The sequence below is a fragment of the Neoarius graeffei genome, chromosome 11 (assembly GCF_027579695.1).
Source record: "Neoarius graeffei isolate fNeoGra1 chromosome 11, fNeoGra1.pri, whole genome shotgun sequence".
NCBI lineage: Eukaryota > Metazoa > Chordata > Actinopteri > Siluriformes > Ariidae > Neoarius > Neoarius graeffei.
The window spans coordinates 13487567-13507635 of record NC_083579.1 but is presented as its reverse complement, the minus strand read 5'-3'; the positions used below and the strand labels follow the sequence as shown (position 1 = coordinate 13507635).

At 45.3% G+C, this 20069-nt stretch overlaps 1 protein-coding gene across 1 annotated transcript in view; it reads right to left on the bottom strand.

Moving 5' to 3' along the window:
* LOC132894117 (zinc finger protein 271-like) overlaps positions 1-20069 on the bottom strand; it is a 269182-nt gene that overhangs the window by 184958 nt on the left and 64155 nt on the right. The window contains exon 9 of the mRNA XM_060933443.1: positions 16471-18092. Coding sequence (XP_060789426.1) covers positions 16471-18092 — 1622 coding nt within the window. The remainder of the gene's footprint in view (positions 1-16470; positions 18093-20069) is intronic.

Here is a 20069-nt window from a genome sequence, read left to right as displayed (position 1 = left end):
GGTCCACAGACACAGCAGCCGAAGGCCCCAGCGATGCAAGCAGGTGCCAGAACGCCTCTCGATCCCTGTGCTGAGCTTGCAGCAAGGCCTTGAAGTGCTGCTCCTGGTCCTTGTGCAGGGTGATCAGCGCTTGGTGCTAGCTTTTCTGGGCAGCACCGGGGGCATGGATGAGGTTCTTGAAGGGGAAGGACTCCATGAAAGCGGTTCCCTTCAGTGTTCCTGGGTTTTGGCACCAGTGTAACAGTCCCTGAGAGCAGGTGGAACACTGAAGCGTCAACAGGCGGGCAGTGAAGGTAAATTCAGTGGCTTTTATTTTCACTGTAGCTTTTCAGCTTGCAGTTATGTGTCACTTTGCATACACACACCCGCCTAGAGATGCTGTCTCAGAAATACTGGTGGTGGTGACACCATTAAAGCACTGACCCCAATAATGGGTGAAATGTTTTTTTTCTTTTTTTTGCTCAATATCTTTTTATTGGTATTTAAAATGGTACAAAATGCAATGAATCACAAATTGACTAAGCACAGTATAATACACCCCCCTCGAACGTCCTGCTCCAACAGAGCCCCATCCCCACTGTACCAGAAATTACACAGATAAATACAAAGATAAAGTAAAAAAATATATATATATATATATATATATATATATATATATATACTCATATATTGTCGTAGCGGGGGTGTGGCCAAGCGTCAGTGTGTGAATGGAGGGTGGAGTCAGGGAAGGTGAGTGGTCGTATCGCTGCACCTGTTGTCAATTAACATGTGTTTGTGTGTCTCTTCCAGTGACTCCGCCCTATAAAAGAAGAGTGAGAAGGGGAGATCAGCGCTGAGGGCTTGATAATCGCCTGTGTGCGTGAGAGAGTTTGAGTGTTTTGTGCTGAAAAGCCACACACATCACATCACATTATCTCTAGCCGCTTTATCCTTCTACAGGGTCGCAGGCAAGCTGGAGCCTATCCCAGCTGACTACGGGCGAAAGGCGGGGTACACCCTGGACAAGTTGCCAGGTCATCACAGGGCTGACACATAGACACAGACAACCATTCACACTCACATTCACACCTACGGTCAATTTAGAGTCACCAGTTAACCTAACCTGCATGTCTTTGGACTGTGGGGGAAACCGGAGCACCCGGAGGAAACCCACGCGGACACGGGGAGAACATGCAAACTCCGCACAGAAAGGCCCTCGCCGGCCATGGGGCTCGAACCCAGGACCTTCTTGCTGTGAGGCGACAGCGCTAACCACTACACCACCGTGCCGCCCCGCTGAAAAGCCAAAATAAAGAAAATAGTTAAGAAGCAAACAACCACCTGCCGTGCTTCTGTGCTCCACCCATATCAGGGTCTCTATGACAGTGGTGCTGAAACCCGGGAGTGCAGAACAGAACAGCCCGATGGAGTCCTCTCTGTTCAAGGACCTGATCCAGGCCCTTGCCACAGCCCAGCAGAACCAGCACCAAGCGCTGGTTGCCCTCCAAAAGCAACAGGAACTACGGTTTGAAGCCTTGGTGCTGGCCCAACAGGAAGTCTGCCAGGTGTTCTGGCACCTGCTCGCATCGGCAAGGTCCATGACCGCCACTGGAGCGGACCCTCCCCACCTCACCCTAACAAAGATGGGTCCGCACAATGATCCGGAATCCTTCCTCACGTTCTTTGAGCAAGCAGCGGAGGCGTGGGTTTGGCCGGTCGACCAGCGCACAGCGCGCCTCCTCCCTCTGCTGACGGGTGAGGTGCAGCTTGCCGCACTGCAGCTCCCTGTCGACAGCCAGCTTGTGCACGCAGACCTCTGAAGAGCCATCCTCCAGCTTGTCGGCAGCTCCCCAGAGCAATAGCGGCAGCACTTCCGCTCACTGCGCTTGGAGGAGGTCGGCTGACCGTTCGCCTTCAGGCAACAACTCTGGGACGCCTGCTGGCGGTGGCTGAGGGCAGACGACCACAACGCTGAGGGAGTTATCGACCTGATGACACTGGACCAATTCATCGCGCAACTTCCAGAAGGAACAGTGGAGTGGGTCCAGTGTCATTGCCTGGCGTTGCTGGACCAAGCTATCGAGCTGGCAGAGGACCACATGGTGGCAGTTCCGACGGCAGGAAGACGTGTTTCCTCTTCTCCTTCTCTCTCTCTCTCTCTCTCTCTCTCCCTCTGCTTCCCGTCCTTGCCCCATTCCCCCACCATGAAGGTGGGGGCCGGCACCCCCCCAGCAGGCCCGGCACACCCGTGGTGTCCTCCCATTTTCCCCTTCCTTGTCTGTGTCTTCTTCTCCCCCCCCCCCCCCCCAGGTGAGTGATGTCCGTAACACCGGTGCAGAGTGAGAGCCTGGGCCGGTGTGCTGGCGCTGTGGGGAGCCGGGACATCTCCAAAATCAGTGCTCCGCGATGGAGGTGGGCGTGGTGGTCCAGGTCCCCGACACGCCAGAAACCGCCCTCGATCGAGCCGGAGTGTATCGTATACTGGTAAGTGTCCAAGGGGATACGTACCAGGCTTTGGTGGATTCCGGCTGTAACCAGACCTCAATCCACCAAAGCCTGGCGCAAGGTGAGGCTTTGGGGAGAGCACAAATAGTGAAGGTGTTGTGTGTGCACAGGGATGTTCACAACTACCCTTTAATGTCTGTCTACATTCTATTTTGAGGGGAAAAAGCATCGTGTAAAGGCGGCGGTTAACCCTCGTCTCACCCACTCGCCGATTTTAGGGACTGATTGGCCGGGTTTTAAGGAATTAATGACGCACATAGTAAGGAGTGGGTCCAGCATTAATCCATCTGTGGAAGACCCTGGACTAGCATTGGCGGGAGAAGCTGTCACAGAGCCATCAAAATCAGCACAGCATCAGGGCGACAGGCGGAGTGAGGAACACCCCACCCCTCCTCCGTCTCTCGGGGATTCCCTTGGGGATTTCCCATTAGAGCAGTCATGAAATGGGACTCTGCAGCATGCATTTGACCAAGTGAGAGTAATCGATGGTCAAATTCTCCAGCCAAATGCGACGCTGGCCTTCCCCTACTTTGCTATTATTAAGGATAGGTTATACCGAGTGACGCAGGACACTCAAACTGTCACACAGTTATTAATCCCAAAGAGCCGCCGGGAACTCATATTCCAGGCGGCTCACTTTAATCCCATGGCCGGATACTTAGGGCAGGATAAAACACTAGCCTGAATAATGGCCCTGTTCTACTGGCCAGGGATTCGCGGAGACATCCGTTGGTGGTGTGCGGCATGCCACGAATGCCAATTAGTAAATCCAACAGCCACTCCAAAAGCGCCTTTGCGCCCTCTTCCTTTAATCGAGACCCCTTTTGAAAGAATTGGAATGGCTCTTGTTGGGCCATTAGATCGGTCAGCACGGGGATATCGCTTTATTTTAGTTCTGGTGGACTATGCAATGCGATACTCAGAAGCAGTGCCTCTCCGCAATATCTCAGCATGCAGTATTGCGGAAGCGCTCTTCCGCTTTATCTCCTGGGTCGGGATTCCAAAAGAAATCCTGACAGACCAAGGCACTACATTTATGTCATGCACGCTGTGTGAGCTGGATGGGTTACTGGGGATTAAGCCTATCCGCACCAGTGTCCATCACCCACAAACTGATGGCTTAGTGGAACGGTTTAATCAAACTCTCAAAAATATAATTCAGAAGTTTGTAAGTGAAGATGCACATAATTGGGATAAGTGGCATGAGCCCCCGTTATTTGCAGTATGAGATGTCCCGCAAGCCTCCACAGGTTTCTCACCATTTGAATTATTATATGGGCGTAAGCCACATGGCATTTTGGATATGCTACATGAAAACTGGGGGGAGGGACATTCACCTAGTAAGAATGAGATTCAATACGTTCTCGACCTGCACGCCAAACTCCACACACTCACACACTTAACCCAGGAGAATTTGCGGCAGGTGCAAGAACGTCAAGTCCGACTGTTGGACAGGGGCACGCGCCTTAGAGAGTTCACACCGGGAGACAAGTACTCGTATTACTGCCCACGTTGAGCTCCAAATTGATTGCCAAGTGGCAAGGGCCCTTCGATGTCACACAGCGAGTTGGGGACGTCGACTATGAGGTGAGGCGAATGGACAAGGGTGGGGCATTGCAAATTTAACACTTCAATCTATTAAAATGTTGGAATGAGGAGGTCCCCGTGGCATTGGTGTCAGTAATCCAGGAGAAGGCAGAGCTGGGGCTGGAGGTTCAAAAAAGAAAATTGACATCGTCCACCACTCCGGTCCCCTGTGGAGACCACCTCTCCCCGGCCCAACTCATGGAGGTAGCCCAGTTGCAGAAAGAATTTTCTGACATGTTTTCACCCCTGCCCGGCTGCACCCACCTCATAGAACACCACATTGAGACGCCCCCGGGGGTGGTAGTGCACACTGTTACACTCCCCTGACTTTTCTCTCCCCTTTATTTTACAGACGGACGCTTCGGACAGAGGGCTGTGGCCATTCTGTCCCAGAAGGTGGAGGGGGAGGAGCGTCCTATGCTGTACATTAGCTGGAAGCTGTCAATGCGGGAAGGCAGGTACAGCACGATAGAGAAAGAGTGCCTAGCCATCAAGTAGGTGGTCCTTGCCCTCCGGTACTACCTACTGGAACACCCTTTCACCCTCTGTTCGGACCATGCGCCCCTCCAGTGGCTCCACTGGATGAAAGATGCCAATGTGCAGATCACCCGTTGGGATCTTGCCCTCCAGCCATTTAAATTCGAGGTGGGCCAGGGGCGTAGATGGTGGTGGCGGACTTCCTGTCCCGTCAAGGGGGGAGTCTGCTGCAGGCCGGACAGCTCCCCGGCCTAAGTTGGGTGGTGGGGGTATTTGGCAGCAGGGGTGTGGCCAAGTGTCAGTCTGTGAATGGAGGGTGGAGTCAGGGAAGGTGAGTGGTCGTATTGCTACACCTGTTGTCAATTAATGTGTTTGTGTGTCTCTTCCAGTGACTGCGCCCTATAAAAGAAGAGTGAGAAGGGGAGATCAGCGCCGAGGGCTTGATAGTAGCCTGTGTGTGTGAGAGAGAGAGAGTGTTTGAGTGTTTTGTGCTGGAAAGCCAAAATAAAGAAAATAGTTAAGAAGTAAACAACTGCCTGCCATGCTTCTGTGCTCCACCCACATCAGGGTCTCTTCTACATACATATATACACACATACATCAAATGAAATACACATATTACATGTATTCAGTAGGATTAAAGAAAGTAAATGAAGAAACAAGTAAATATATAAATAATGAGTAGTGGTAAGCAAAGATAGATATACAATAAGGTAAAACTTAAAAATAAGTTGCCAACAAGTAAGCTGTAGGTGTTATTGGGTCAGCACTAGAAAGCCATGACAGCAGTGTCAACCCTCTCTATGTAAGTCAAAAATGGCTGTCATATTGCATAAAATTTCTGAGCACACCCTCTTGTGGCGTTGCAAATTTTCTCCAATGCCAAATGGTGCATAAGATCTTTAACCCATAGACTAAAGGTGGGAGGGAGCATTTCCTTCCATTTAAACAATATAAGTCATCTAGCTAAGAGAGTTGAAAAAGTGATCATACTTTTCACCTGCCGACTAAAATTTATATCCTGTGAAGTTGCTCCAAATATTGCAATAATGGCAGAAGGTTCTATGTGTACTTTTAAAACATCTGAGAAGGTTTAAAATATTAATTGCCAGAAATTATTTAGCTTTGGACAAAACCAAAAGATATATATTTTTTTCTCCGTGCTCTCACGGAAGGCGGTCGCATTTCTCTGCTCTCCTCTCCCTTATTTTCCCTGCTTGTGCTCCTCTGTCTCGTCTCGTCTGTCTATACTTTTGAGAGACTCTCTCCGCACTGCTCTCCAAACTAAAAAATGATGGAATTGATAAACTGGTCTCTTAACAAAATTGATACAGTTTTCTGGACGAGAAGCCTGGGTTCGGGGGAACCCGTCTCTCCTGCCGGAACGTTCGCGGCTGGCTACACGATGGATACGTGGGAGCAGTGGCAGGTCGTGTGCCTGGCGATTCTTTCTTTGGAGGACATTGAAGACATCTACCTCTTCGGAACCATGATTCCAGGACTTTTGCTGATTGGATTAGGCATTGCCCTGGTTTATCAAGGAAATCAGAAAACGGTGACAGCTGTTCAAAGCCCCATAAAGCTGCCCGACATGATTGAAGCGGTGGGCAGAGCTGTCGGCACTCCGACTGTGGCTATTCAGAACTTGAACCGCAACATGGATGACATCATGGAGAAGCTTTCGGCTTTGCAAAGGAAATGGATTGATTCGGAGACCAGTATGGACAAACAGAGTGGTCATGTAAAAGAACGCGTCTACTCACCCCAAGACCAAACAATCCCAATCTTATCTGCTTTCGGCTCCCTCAGACAGCACTGGCCTCAGCCAAGGCCATTGCCGGGACAACATCTCCCCCTGAAGGTCACTGCTGTGAGACACTCTCGCATTCCTTCCCCCACTTCCCGCCGTCGCCGTTTTTACCCCCAGTGTGACAAGGGGGTGCGTGACCAGAGCCATCATGGCTGCAGGAATATACAGCTGCTTGCTTGTGCTGGGTTACCTCTACCTCCTCCCCCCTTACCCCCACCACTGATTGCCCCCTCTCCCCCCCTCAAGTCCCGAGTTTTCATGTTGTAAAGTGTACTTGTGTTATTTTGTGCTTATGTGCTGAGGTGTTTTTTTTTTATAATGTTCCCACACTGTACTCCTCACAGGAGCATAGTGTGGGGGTTGCTTTTTTTTCTCCTCCCCTCTCCTCCAGCTCTCCAGCTGGGATATGCTCCAGCTTGCCTGCGACCCTGTAGAAGGATAAAGCGGCTAGAGATAATGAGATGAGATGAAATTCAAAGTTATCTCTTACTTAAAACATAAATAACCTTTTGGTGCGTCCTGCAGGATTCTGGTTCTCACGTAAACCATGGCATCTTCTGGGCTTTGAAATTGTCTCTCAGTTCCATTGTGCGTGACACGGAGATGTGCAGGGTAAGAAAGGCCATATCGAACACCAATCCATCCACGGAGTAGTCGCCTGACTTCGCTAAAAGCAGACCTAGCTTGTACAACAGTGGGAGGGAAATCCGGAAATATGGAGATGGCGGTTTCTTTGAAACAAAGAGGACTGGACTCCCGGGCACGACGAAGAACCTCGACACAGTCCTGAAAATAATGTAATTTCACCACTATGACGCGGGTTTACCATCTGGTCTCCTTGCCTAGGGACCTCTGTGTGATCTGTTGACCAGGACATCTTTGTCCATGCCTAAAACTTCTTTCAGGAATCTCAAAACATTGGTTGGAGTGCTTGAGCCCGGTATTTCAGGAACATTTAATATTCCTGAAAGCACGCGGAGGAAACCCACACGGACTCGGGGAGAACATGCAAACTCTGCACAGAAAGGCCCTTGCCGGCTATGGGGCTCGAACCCAGACCTTCTTGCTGTGAGGCGACAGCGCTAACCACTACACCACTGTGCCACCCCATGGGTGAAATGTTTAACCAAAATTTATTGGATAATGACGTGAATGAGCCCAGAATTGCAAACAGTGAAGGTCTCTTGCCCAGCAAATTTCCTACTGTAAAGCAGGGTAGGCCTGGTCGTCATCAGGCTACTGTGGAAAGGAGGCAGAACTGGACTAAAGAGCTTAACGTTGTAGTTTTTACACAAATAAATCATTGGATGATTAGAGAAATCCTGTTCAAGGATAAAAGAGAAGATTTCATGTATTATGGAAGGAAAGGGCAATATTTGCTGTGTCTGAGCGAAGGTTGTGTGATCAAAGAAGGGCAATTGTCAACAATGGTTGGTTGACAGAGCTGGATTTAAAATCAATCAGAAGACAAGTCTTGACATTGAAGGTGGGTGTCCACAACAATGAGGATGAAGATCGGCAAGCCATAGCTATTGAAGACCCAGAAAATAGAAGAGTAGACAGACAAGAAAATGGAATAGAGGAAACTGAGAATGTTCAACATTAGCATTTTAGAAGGTCATACACTTGAGGGAGAGTACCTGGAGACAGTAAACAGAATATTGGACACCGCGAAAGAATATGGTCTTTGGAGGACTAAAACCCTTCCGAAAAACTGACAGAACAAGATTGGCTTCCATTGCAAATAAATGCGGTCCTCTGTCATATTAAAATGGCTTTGATCACTGAAATAAATGAAGTAATTAGGGCTGCGGAAAACTACATAGCCAAAAATTTATGGCTTAAGGAAAGCAAGAGGACTGAGAACAAATCTTGTTAGAAGTGACAAATGAGCCAGGATACTGACACAGTAACAAGACACATTAACATAATGGGAAGAGAATGAAAGGGCAAACATAAGAAAAGCTGTAAACATACAGTACTATACCGTAAGTACTGTCAAGCTAGAGGACTGAGAAGCACGAACCTTGGTGGAAGCAATGAATAAGCCAGGTGTAAAGGCCAATTTATGCTGACAACCCAGTCCTCGCAGATAGCGTCGCAGACAGTGTCTGCGTAGCCCCCCACCTTCGCAGACGCTCTGCGCAGCCCCCCCACCTTCGCAGACGCTCTGCGCGCACCTCCCAAAAATTGTGACCACCACAGAAGCCTCGCAGATAGCGTCGCAGACAAGAGGGCTCTGATTGGTCTACTCTACATCCGCTGTACACGCACTTCCGCTTCCCTCCTTTCCCGGTTTGTTTTGTTTTCATGACCGGCATTTTTAAAAACACGAGCGAAGATGGAGCAGCATGAACAGCAGTTGACTGAGGAAGTACGTACATCTATACGACTCCAGTACTAGTCATTATAAGTAACCGGAGGATAAACACTCCACTAACCACACCCACCAACTACTCCTAGTGACTTCGCGCCCCCTTGCGTTGTGCCGGTGAATAACATCGCGCACGCCTATTACTCCCTGCTCAACGATAAATTACAACTGTCTGCGAAAAGCTATCTGCGAAAGCCTTGTCGCAAGAGCATGCAGAGGCCTTAACAGTATCCTGATGTGGGTGGAGCACAGAAGCATGGCAGGTGCGAGTTGATTTCACACACATGATTTATTTTCCTTTATTTTCTTAGCTTTTCAGCTTTACTCACTCACAGTCAGGGCCGTCGACAGGGGGGGACAACCGGGTATTTTGTCCCGGGCCCAGGCATGAGGGGGGGCCCAGAACTGGTCCCTCATGAAGATGCCATTAATCATTCTGTTTCATTTCAAAATGTGTTGATTTTGGGGGAGAAAAATGTGCTATATTTGCATTCAATGAATGATTTCTGGTTCTTTTGCCTTTATTGTCTTCGAAAATAGATTCAAGAACCCACCTACCACCCCTAATGCAGAAATGGTTTGGTCTTTGATTAAGGCGCCAAATAACACGGCACTATTCCATCATAACGCTTCGACAATAAGCGTGCGAGCCCGTTTGCCAATATGCACAAGTCAGGAGCAAAGAAAAGAAAAGAGAAAAAGAGATGAAGAAGCCAAGAGCCTCAGGGGCTCACTGCATAGATATTTTAGAAAAGATTTAGATGATGCAGCAGGTGGTGAAGGCAGTGGGGCAGCTGAGCCAGGTAAGACACAGATAACTTTTTTCCAGCCCCGTAATGTAACCCCAGCACGCGCGACACGCCATTCATAATTATAAAGTAGGGGATAGCAGGGTACACTGAGTGAACACTGAAATGCACAGGGCATTGAATTATTTCATAAACATATCGGTTTAATAACACTGTGTTGCATATATCTCAATGAAGCAAAGAATAGCACATTGGCCTGCAATCATATCCAAATGTTTTAGGCACGCTTGCTGAGCTGCGCTGAGCTGGACTCCGGTTAGCTGAAAGCCCGTGGAACGCTGCCTCTTGTTAATTAAACCTTATTTTGTTGGAAATCATCCCGTGTAGATACGACGGCATGTGAAATTGCCAGCTAGATAGAGTTTAATGTAACGAATGGGCTATAAATGGGGTGTTTTGAGGTTAGTCTGTTGCAAAACATTAAACTTTCGCTTAGACTGGATACTCTTTAAACAATTCCCTTGCTCAAGTGAAAAATGATAGGCCTGTATGAAAAGCGCAATTAATGAAAGTAGCCTAATAAGCCCTAAATGAATAAAACAACCTCTGTTTTATTGTTGTTGCTTACACGTTAAGATTTTGAAATCTTCTCGGTCCAGTTCTATATCCAGGGAACGTTGTAATCCTTTTGGTTTATCCGTAATAAACGTGTCAGTCCCCAGGTCAGATAGGCTAATGTTACGTGGTTGGGAGGGTGTCAATTTTTTTTTGTAACATTCTAAATCGAGTACGGAAAGGACGTTTATGAAAAACAAGACAAAAAAAATACACTGAAAAACTCACTGTACACATCACTAGTGGCACACACGGACTGGCCATCGGGAGTAGCGGGAGTTTTCCCGGTGGGCCGGTGGTTCAGTGTGGGCCGGCGGAGGAAAAAAAAAAAAAAAACAGTTGCGCGCTGGCCTTTAATATGATAAGCAATGTTAGCAGTTTCTTTAAGAAACTGTTAACATTGCTTATTACAGTTGCGCGCTGGCCTTTAATATGATAAGCAATGTTAACAGTTTCTTAAAGAACAGTTTCTTAAAGAACAGTTTCTTAAAGAAGCTGTTAACATTGCTTATCATATTAAAGGCCAGCGTGCAACTGTTTTTTTTTTTTTTCTCCGCCGGCCCACGCTGAACCACCGGCCCACCGGGAAAACTCCCGCTACTCCCGATGGCCAGTCCGTGTGTGACTAGTGGTGATGCTTCTATGTTCAGATTTTGGGAAAGCCATAACTCCGTTCTCATTGAGGCCCAGTTCCATCCCGTAAACAATCATTTTGGTTTATCAACTACCTGCGCTCAAACATGTCACAGGAGAGGCTCAATGGGCTGGCTATGCTCTCTATAGAGCGCGAACTTGCAAAGAAGCTGGACTTCAATGACCTTATTGACGACTTTGCCACAGCAAAAGTCCGGCGCATTGCATTTCGCACCTGAATAGTTGCAGACTAAGGAAATGTTCAAACTGTAAATATGTTGAAATGTTGAAATAAAATGGTTGACTGTTATAATGGGCTGGGAATACCTGTTATTTAAGGGTTGGAGTGAATGGAGACTGTGAAAAGAGGGGTTGGGTGTGGGTGGTTGCTGTGTGGCGATGTGCGTGCGCGCATATGTGTGTGTGTGGGGGGGCCCACTCAGATTATTTTGGGGGGGGGCCCACTCAGATTATTTTGTCCCGGGCCCAGCCAAAGCTGTCAACGGCCCTGCTTACAGTCACACATGCCCCCCCACACACACATATTCGGGTCATGGAGGGACCTCTTCTCTGCTCTCCCCCTTCTTTTATGCTCGACCATCCCTGCAAAACACACACACACACATTAATTGACACCAGGTGTAATAACCTGGCCACTCACCTTCCCAGACCCTGCCCTCCATTCACAAATTGATGCTCAGCAACGCCCCCGCTGCCACATACCCCCACTGCCCGACTCAGGCCGGGGAGCCGTCCAGCCTGCAGTGGACTCCCCCCCCCCCCCCCCCCCCGAAGGGACAGGAAGTCCGCCAACACCATCTGCGCCCCTGGCCTGTGGACCACCTCAACCTTAAACGGCTGGAGGGTGAGATACCAACGAGTGATCCATGTGTTGAGATCCATCATGCAGTGGAGCCACTGGAAGGGCATGTGGTCCAAACAGAGGGTGAAAGGGCACCCCAGCAGGTAGTATTAGGGGGCAAGGACCACCCACTTGATGGCCAGGCACTCCTTTTCAATAGTGCTGTACTTGCTTTCATGCAACGAGAGCTTGCGGCTGATGGACAGCATGGGACGCTCCTTGCCCTCCACCTTCTAGGATGATTATCCCCATTTTGAGCATGGCCTTGAGTTCATCCCAAACCACCTTTTTTTTGTGTTCAGGCAAGCGGTAAGGGCGGCTACGCACCACCACCCCTGGGGGTGTCTCAATGTGGTGTTCTATGAGGTGGGTGCGGCCGGGAAGGGGTGAGAACATGTCAGAAAATTCCTTCTGCAACTTGGCTACCTTCGTGAGTTGTGCCAGTGAGAGATGGTCCCCACAAGGGACCAGAGTGATTCAAGATGTTACTTTTTTTTTTTACCTCCGGCCACAGCTCTGCCTTCTCTGGAACTACCAACGCCAATACCACAGGGACCCCCTCGTCCCAATGTTTTAAAAGGTTGAGGTGGTAAATTTGCAGTGCCCCACCCCGATCCGTTAACCTCACCTCATAGTCGACATCCCCAACTGACCGTGTGACCTCGAAGGGCCCTTGCCACTTGGCGATTAATTTGGAGTTCGACGTGAGCAATAATACGAGCACTTTGTCTCCCGGTGTGAACTCTCTAAGGCGTGTGCCCCTGTCATACGGCCGGATTTTACATTCTTGTGCCAGCCGTAAATTCTCCTGGGTTAAGTGCATGAGGGTGTGGAGTTTTGTGTGCAGGTCAAGAACATATTGAATTTCATTTTCGCTAGGCAAAGGTCCCTCCTCCCAATTTTCTCGTAGCATGTCCAAAATGCCACACGGCTTACGCCCATATAATAACTCAAACAGTGAGAAACCTGTGGAGGCTTGTGGGACCTCACGTGCTGCAAATAACAGGGACTTGAGCCAATTCCCAATTACGTGCATCCTCACTTACAAATTTCTGAATTAAGTTTTTGAGTGTTTGATTAAACCTTTCCACTAAGCCATCTGTTTGTGGGTGATAGACACTGGTGCGGATAGACTTAATTCCCAATAACCCATACAGTTTGCGCAGTGTGTGTGACATAAATGTAGTGCCTTGGTCTCTCAGGATTTCTTTCAGAAAAAATGGTGATCTGAACTGTAGACAGTGATCCATCAGCATCCAGTTCATGGCAGGGCTGTGCCATGGTGATTTCCAGGTTGTTCCTGACCATCCAAACCAATTTCCTTTCAGTTGAGGGTGACAGTTTGGGATTTCTTGAAGCAAAGTGGCTTGGCAAAGTGACTACACCTCACAATAACTTGAATACAATTGTTTGAACTGATCTTAGAATTTGCAGTTGTTTAGAAATGGCTCCAAGAGACATTCCGGAGTTGTGCATATCTGCGATCCTCTTTCTCAGATCTGCAATGAGCTCCTTGGACTTTCCCATTTTACTCTGTGTTGGTCAATCCAATGAGTGCTGTAAACAAACCCTTTTTGTGAAGGCACAGAGAAGCTACCAGCTGTAATCAACCATGATCACCAAAAGGAAGTTAAGAGACCTCAGCCTTGGCAAGATAAAAGACATTTTGGAAGTTTCAGCACCTCTGAATTAATAATCTAAATGAGCATATGTACATTTTTGACCATGTATGTATAATTTTGACCCTGTGTTGATTTCAGAAAACCCAAAGAAAATTTTAACTTGTGCACCAAATTCGATTTTTTTTAAAAAATTAAAGATGTATGCTGTACAATCATTCTGGCACAAAAAAAGAACAGTTCAAAGAAATTACAGAAAGCCCAAGTATTGCCATGGCATTCATATCCAAGATGACATTCATTTCACTGTATGTAAAATTCTGACCACAACTTTCGGCATCATCGGTACATAAAGTTCCAAAGTAGCCATTTAACTGGACTAATCTCTCATTATCCAGGCCAATACTGGCAATGGGGATATGTCGCTGCAATCGTGACTCGACTTCCTTCCACCACTTATGGTTACCTATTGGAGCTGCGAGCAAGTGCTTCTGTTCTCATTTATAAGATGGGAAATACGGTTTTTCAAATGCTGAACTTCCATATAAGAAGTTGAAATTCTATTTATGGTTTTGAGTATAAATTTAACCAAGGGAGACATCCAGAATGGATCCTGTGAGGACAGACATCAATCGCTGAAGCATACAGCTTTCCAAATGTCCCAAAATAATGGCTTCCAGTTTTTCAACCACTTGATCCAGATCATTAGCAGGCAAAATTTGGTCCCAATTTTCATTCTCAAGAGCTTCATAAAAAGGGATCTTGTGATGTTCAGGGCAATCCCGAATCAAAACTTGACAGCGAGTAGGTTTAAACTTGTACCCCACTGTCAAAATAACCTCAGAATGATCAGTGTTAATTAGCATATTCAATGGAGAGCATTTTCCAAAAAGGTGTTTGTGATTAGTCAACACATTATGTAAACACAAATTTCCTCTTTTTGGAAAGTCAACAAGTGCATTCCATCCAGATAATTGTTGCAGTTGGTTAATCTCCATCTTGTTCACATCATCACCGCAAATAAAAACCGTGTCAGGATGGGAATCTAAGACACTGTCCACAAGTTCAGTTATATCGTTCATAAAGTCAGATTCTTTACAGTTATATTCAGGCAGATGATGAACACCACAAACTACCAACTGATGTCCCACAGGTAATCTTAAAGTCAAACATACCAGTTCATCAAGTTTAGATCTATAGACATCAATAACATCCAGGTTATGTCACACATAAATGGGGATTTCACTTTTACTCCTATAATCCAGCTCGAACCAATTTCTCTCCCATTTAAATATATCTTATAGCTTGACATGTTGACTATGCGGCATATCCGGTTTGAGGTGTCTCCCCAATATTATGCATACATCAAGATCATTCTTATTCAAATCGGCTTTGAGTGCTATAACCACTTAACTCTATTTTTAGTTTTGCCGAGACTGCAAACGTTTGTTAATAAAAAATTCTGGCACAGCAAAATCTGTATTTAATGTTCACGCAATAGCAGACACCTGCTGTGTGATTTGTATCAAGTTCGTCAGAGATACACCTCTAGTGAATTAGCGGGGAATAATCCTGCCGATGCTTTGCGACACAGGAATAGGATTGTTTTCAAATGATATGGCCAAGTTATTGGTAAAATTCGTCTGACTCTCATAATGCTTATTGCCTCTTCAGGAACCTTGATATCTGAACAGACTGAACATTTTGAGATTGTGGTCAACAGCTGGGGCAGGTTTCAATTTTACTGATTTTCTGAGTCCAACAAAGTCCCTTTTCAGATATTTAAAATCAGTTTGCCGTTCTCAATACTTTTCTCCATCCATGTACTGGTTTCACTTTCGGGGCCTGGATTAACTTCCACATCCATACAGACACTTAGATCCAGACAAATGTGATGTTCCTTGGGTGCGATAATTAGAATACCATGCTTCGTCCATACGGATATCATTTGACATATCAAACTTGGTCGGGAAAGGTGTCTTACCACTTTCACATTTGGACTATAAAATTCCATCACCAGCACATTCTTGCCACAAAAATCTACTCCAACAACCCAATCAAAGCTGAGCATAGATACAGCTGGTATATGAAATCTTTGTATACCACCCAGGCTCAAATTAAATAAAAATAAGACCAGAGCTAAAAATCTTATGTCCACCATTACTGGCATCTGCGCACTGACAACTTCCACCTCAGAGGAACTTTCCTCTATTACAAAGCTACAGTTGGCCGATCAGGTTCTGTGGGGTCTGACGGTGATCCAATCAGCGTTAATAATTCTGGGAGACTATTGATCCAACCTTGTGCAGTAGATGATGTAAATGTACTTTTGATGCAATGGCGTGGCAAGGTGCATATATTATTGTTTATATGTTATATTGTAGTCATGTTTCAAATAAGAGGAGATAATGATCTGAGGGAGCTTCAGACTGTGGAAGTGTGACGACATTTTCTATATATAATATGAATGCCAGTATTCGATTGAGGAGTGCGAACACCTTTATGAGTGGGTCCTAGAACATACTGATTAACTTCTACTGAATCGAGAATGGACACGGATGCTGTTCTCAGAGGGTCTTCCAGGTTATCAAAATGAAAATAAATTGTTGGAGAATTTAATAATTTGTCTAAAGAAACAACCAGGTTTTTAGATGAAATGTGCAAATTCACAAAGGAATTTAGAAAATAGACCATGGATCTGTAAAAAAATAATTAGCTAAATCGACTGGGGAGACATTTCTTTTGCGACATATGTTAGGATAAAGAACTACAAACAGATTGAATTTTTGTTCAGGTTTTTGTATATTGCTGAGATCATCATTATAAATAACTTGCGCCTTCTCCTCGACCAGTTAGGCGAGGCTGATAAATATAGCTTCATTTAAATGCTACATACTCAATTGGTTTGATCCACATTCCTGTTAAACATAGTACATTAAATTCCTGATTAGTAATAATTCCATTAACAATTAGTCTCATACTGCAGTACTACAATGAACAGTGTCGCAGTTAAATCATTACTTGTACGGTGGTAATTAATGACTACTTAAGATCAAAAGAAAAACAAAAAACAAACAAACAAACAAACATTCTTATTTTAAACATCTTTAAGGTTACAGATTTTAAAAAATGGTCATATAACAAACGAAGTTCAAAGTACAGGTCATTTTCAGGTTAATATCTAATAACCATATTTAATTTGACAACTTTAAATCATGCAATGTCTCTAACTTGATGCACTGGTGGGTCTTAAATGTAACAGAATAAGTAAACTTCTTTCCACACTGTGAGCAGTGATACGGCTTCTCTCCTGTGTGAATGCGCTGGTGTTTCTGGAGATGACTCTGCTGAGTAAAACTCTTTCCACACTGTGAGCAGTGATACGGCTTCTCTGCTGTGTGAATGCGCTGGTGTGTTTGGAAATTACTCTGTTGAGCAAAACTCTTTCCACACTGTGAGCAGTGATACGGCTTCTCTCCTGTGTGAATGCGCTGGTGTTCCAGAAGATGACTCTGACGAGTAAAACTCTTTCCACACTGTGAACAGTGATACGGCTTCTCTCCTGTATGAATGTGCTGGTGTGTTTGGAGACTACTCTGATGAGTAAAACTCTTTTCACACTGTGAGCAGTGATACGGCTTCTCTGCTGTGTGAATGCGCTGGTGTGTTTGGAAATTACTCTGTTGAGCAAAACTCTTTCCACACTGTGAGCAGTGATACGGCTTCTCTCCTGAGTGAATGCGGTGGTGTTTTTGGAGATCACTCTGACGAGGAAAACTCTTTCCACACTGTGAGCAGTGATACGGCTTCTCTCCTGTGTGAATGCGGTGGTGTTGTTGGAGATTACTCTGAAAAGTAAAACTCTTTCCACACTGTGAGCAGTGATACGGCTTCTCTCCTCTGTGAATGCGCTGGTGTGTTTGGAGATTACTCTGATGAGTAAAACTCTTTCCACACTGTGAGCAGTGATACGGCTTCTCTCCTGTGTGAATGCGCTGGTGTTTTTGGAGATCACTCTGACGAGGAAAACTCTTTCCACACTGTGAGCAGTGATACGGCTTCTCTCCTGTGTGAATGCGCTGGTGTGTTTGGAAATTACTCTGTTGAGCAAAACTCTTTCCACACTGTGAGCAGTGATACGGCTTCTCTCCTGTGTGAATGCGCTGGTGTGTTTGGAAATTACTCTGTTGAGCAAAACTCTTTCCACACTGTGAGCAGTGATACGGCTTCTCTCCTGTGTGAATGCGCTGGTGTTTTTGGAGATTATTCTGACGAGGAAAACTCTTTCCACACTGAGAGCAGTTATATGGCTTCTCTCCTGTGTGAATGCGCTGGTGTTTTTGGAGATCACTCCGACGAGCAAAACTCTTTCCACACTGTGAGCAGTGATGTGGCTTCTCTCCTGTGTGAATGCGCTGGTGTTTTTGGAGATTACTCTGATGAGTAAAATTTTTTCCACACTGTGAGCAGTGATACGGCTTCTCTCCTGTGTGAATACGCTGGTGTGTTTGGAGATGACTCCGACGAGTAAAACTCTTTCCACACTGAGAGCAGTAATGTGGATTTCCTCCTGTATGAAGGTGCTGGTTTGTCTTAAGTGCATTCTGATGACCAAAACTTTTTCCACTGTCTGAGCAGTGGTGAATTCCCTTCTGTATATCATTATAAGATGTGTCAGAACTGAGAGTATCAGTTGATGTGGGCTCACTACTGGAGCATTTGGAGGGGATTTGAAGTTCATATTTAATCTCATTTGATTCCCGAAGTCTCACATATTCTTCATAATGGCATCTCTGGATGTGTTTGTCGAGGTCAATTTGAGATGCATAGGAACGAGGACATGTGGAGCAGGAAAAGACTTGCAGCAGAGTGTCCTTTACTTCTGGAGAAGTGAAAGAAAAAATACCAGAAAATGAACATGAAATGCAACAAGATTATAAAATCTAACAACATTAATCCACTGTCAGGGAGCATATTTAGTGAACCTCAAACATGCAAGATTCTACATGAATGAAGACTGCGCCAAAAAAAGTTTGAGGACTAAGATATAGCAGCCTCTAGCTACGGTACATAGGAATACTGCTAGATTCAATACGGTGCTGGAATAGCAGTTATGCACAGCATTGGCCATAGCCCCGTGGGTCTGAGCGACCAAGGACCAAGGGGGAGTTGTTGGTTTCTGTCTGATATGTCAAGTATAGGTAATGGCAAGCATAGCCTTATTTACAGTTCGTCTCGGACTGAGAAGTAAACTCGGCCCAAGCATTCAAGGTTCTGAAAAGAGACAACAATGGGCCTTATTTATCGAGCCGGATATGATTAGATTTATCAATAGCATTTACACAAGAAAGTCTGTATTTTTACAACTGGATTTTATATATGGATAAGGCTGCCACATTTAAGACACTTATTAGTTTTGATTATACACACATTTAATGAAATTAAATTTTGTGGGACTTTGTGAAACCCAGTTGATTCATGTTAATGTAACTGATGAGAGAAAGCAAGCCAACATCCATAAATTGAAACATAGAAATAGCCATGCAGAAATGCAGGCATATAAAAAAGGGACACACTGCAACAGTTCAGACGGTATTCAAGTAGGTCTGCAGCAGTATAGGAATTTCCTTACTGCAGTATTTGAAGAATGCCAAGGTGGGGTTTGGAGTAATAAAGTAGACAAACCTCCATATGTTTGTTAATTCGTTCATCGGATGCTACTTGTCCCTTAATATTAGAGTAAGGAGTTAAAAAGAAACATTATTCAAAAGATTATTTCTGCATGGCATGACTCTTGGGGAATTATTGAATCTAATACTAAAAATAATATTATTTCTTGTTAAATTGCTTGATAATATAACCATCATCACATATGCTCCTGAAATAAAGCAAATGTGTTCTAATTGATTGTATAATGCTTGATGGGTTTCACTAACATCTGTATTAGTCAATTAACAACTTCACTTGGTTCAGACATGCTGCATGTATGTGTTCAAATAATTTCTATCCAACCAGTTGCTTGTATTGCACTGAAGGTATTAACTTTTTCCCCCTTGCGCGTTCCTGTAATAGATGACTTGCAACCACGTGATCAAAATGTGCTAAGTCATTAGCATCCGCCGTGATGGTGGATATACAAAGCAACTAGGATGGCAGCCACTGAAAGTGTGTCTGTAAACAATGCTGAATTTACTCAGTATTACCATGATTTGAACAGTCGAACGAAGAGTCGATACAAATAGATAGACAGATATATGTGGTTTTGACTCATATTATTTAAAAAAGTCAGACTTTTCTGAAGACAAAATGCTTCTACCGACCATCGAGTACCCAGATATCGTGTGCTATCTGTTTTGACTACCGAAGAATCAAGTCTGACCTTGGACAAAACAGCCCGTTTTCTGAGTGGGCGCCCAGTCTGGATTGTTTCTAATCATATCATTTTGTTGGTGCTCCTAGACGAGAAATAGTAACACGTGTTAAAATTATAACAACGACCGTGTGAACCACAACAAGAGAATGCTAATTTTTCAGCAAAATTCTAGCAACACGAAATAAAATTCTTCCATGATAATATTGAGAAAGTTTTTGAATCTCACTTGAGATAAAATGATTACTGCAAACACGAGCTGTTTTGGTTTTAGCCTGTGCTCAATCAGCCCTGCCGATGTTGGTCAGCCATGCTCGTCTCCTCTCCGTACTAAGCCTCAGAGTTTCCTCGCCCTCTTTCCGAATCACAGAGAAAATTCTAAAACAATCGGAACATGCCATGGTCACAGGTACTGTTGTGACCACAAACATATACAGCACAAAGATATGGAATAGCTAAAAGAATGCTTAAAGCAGTGGAAAAACAAAG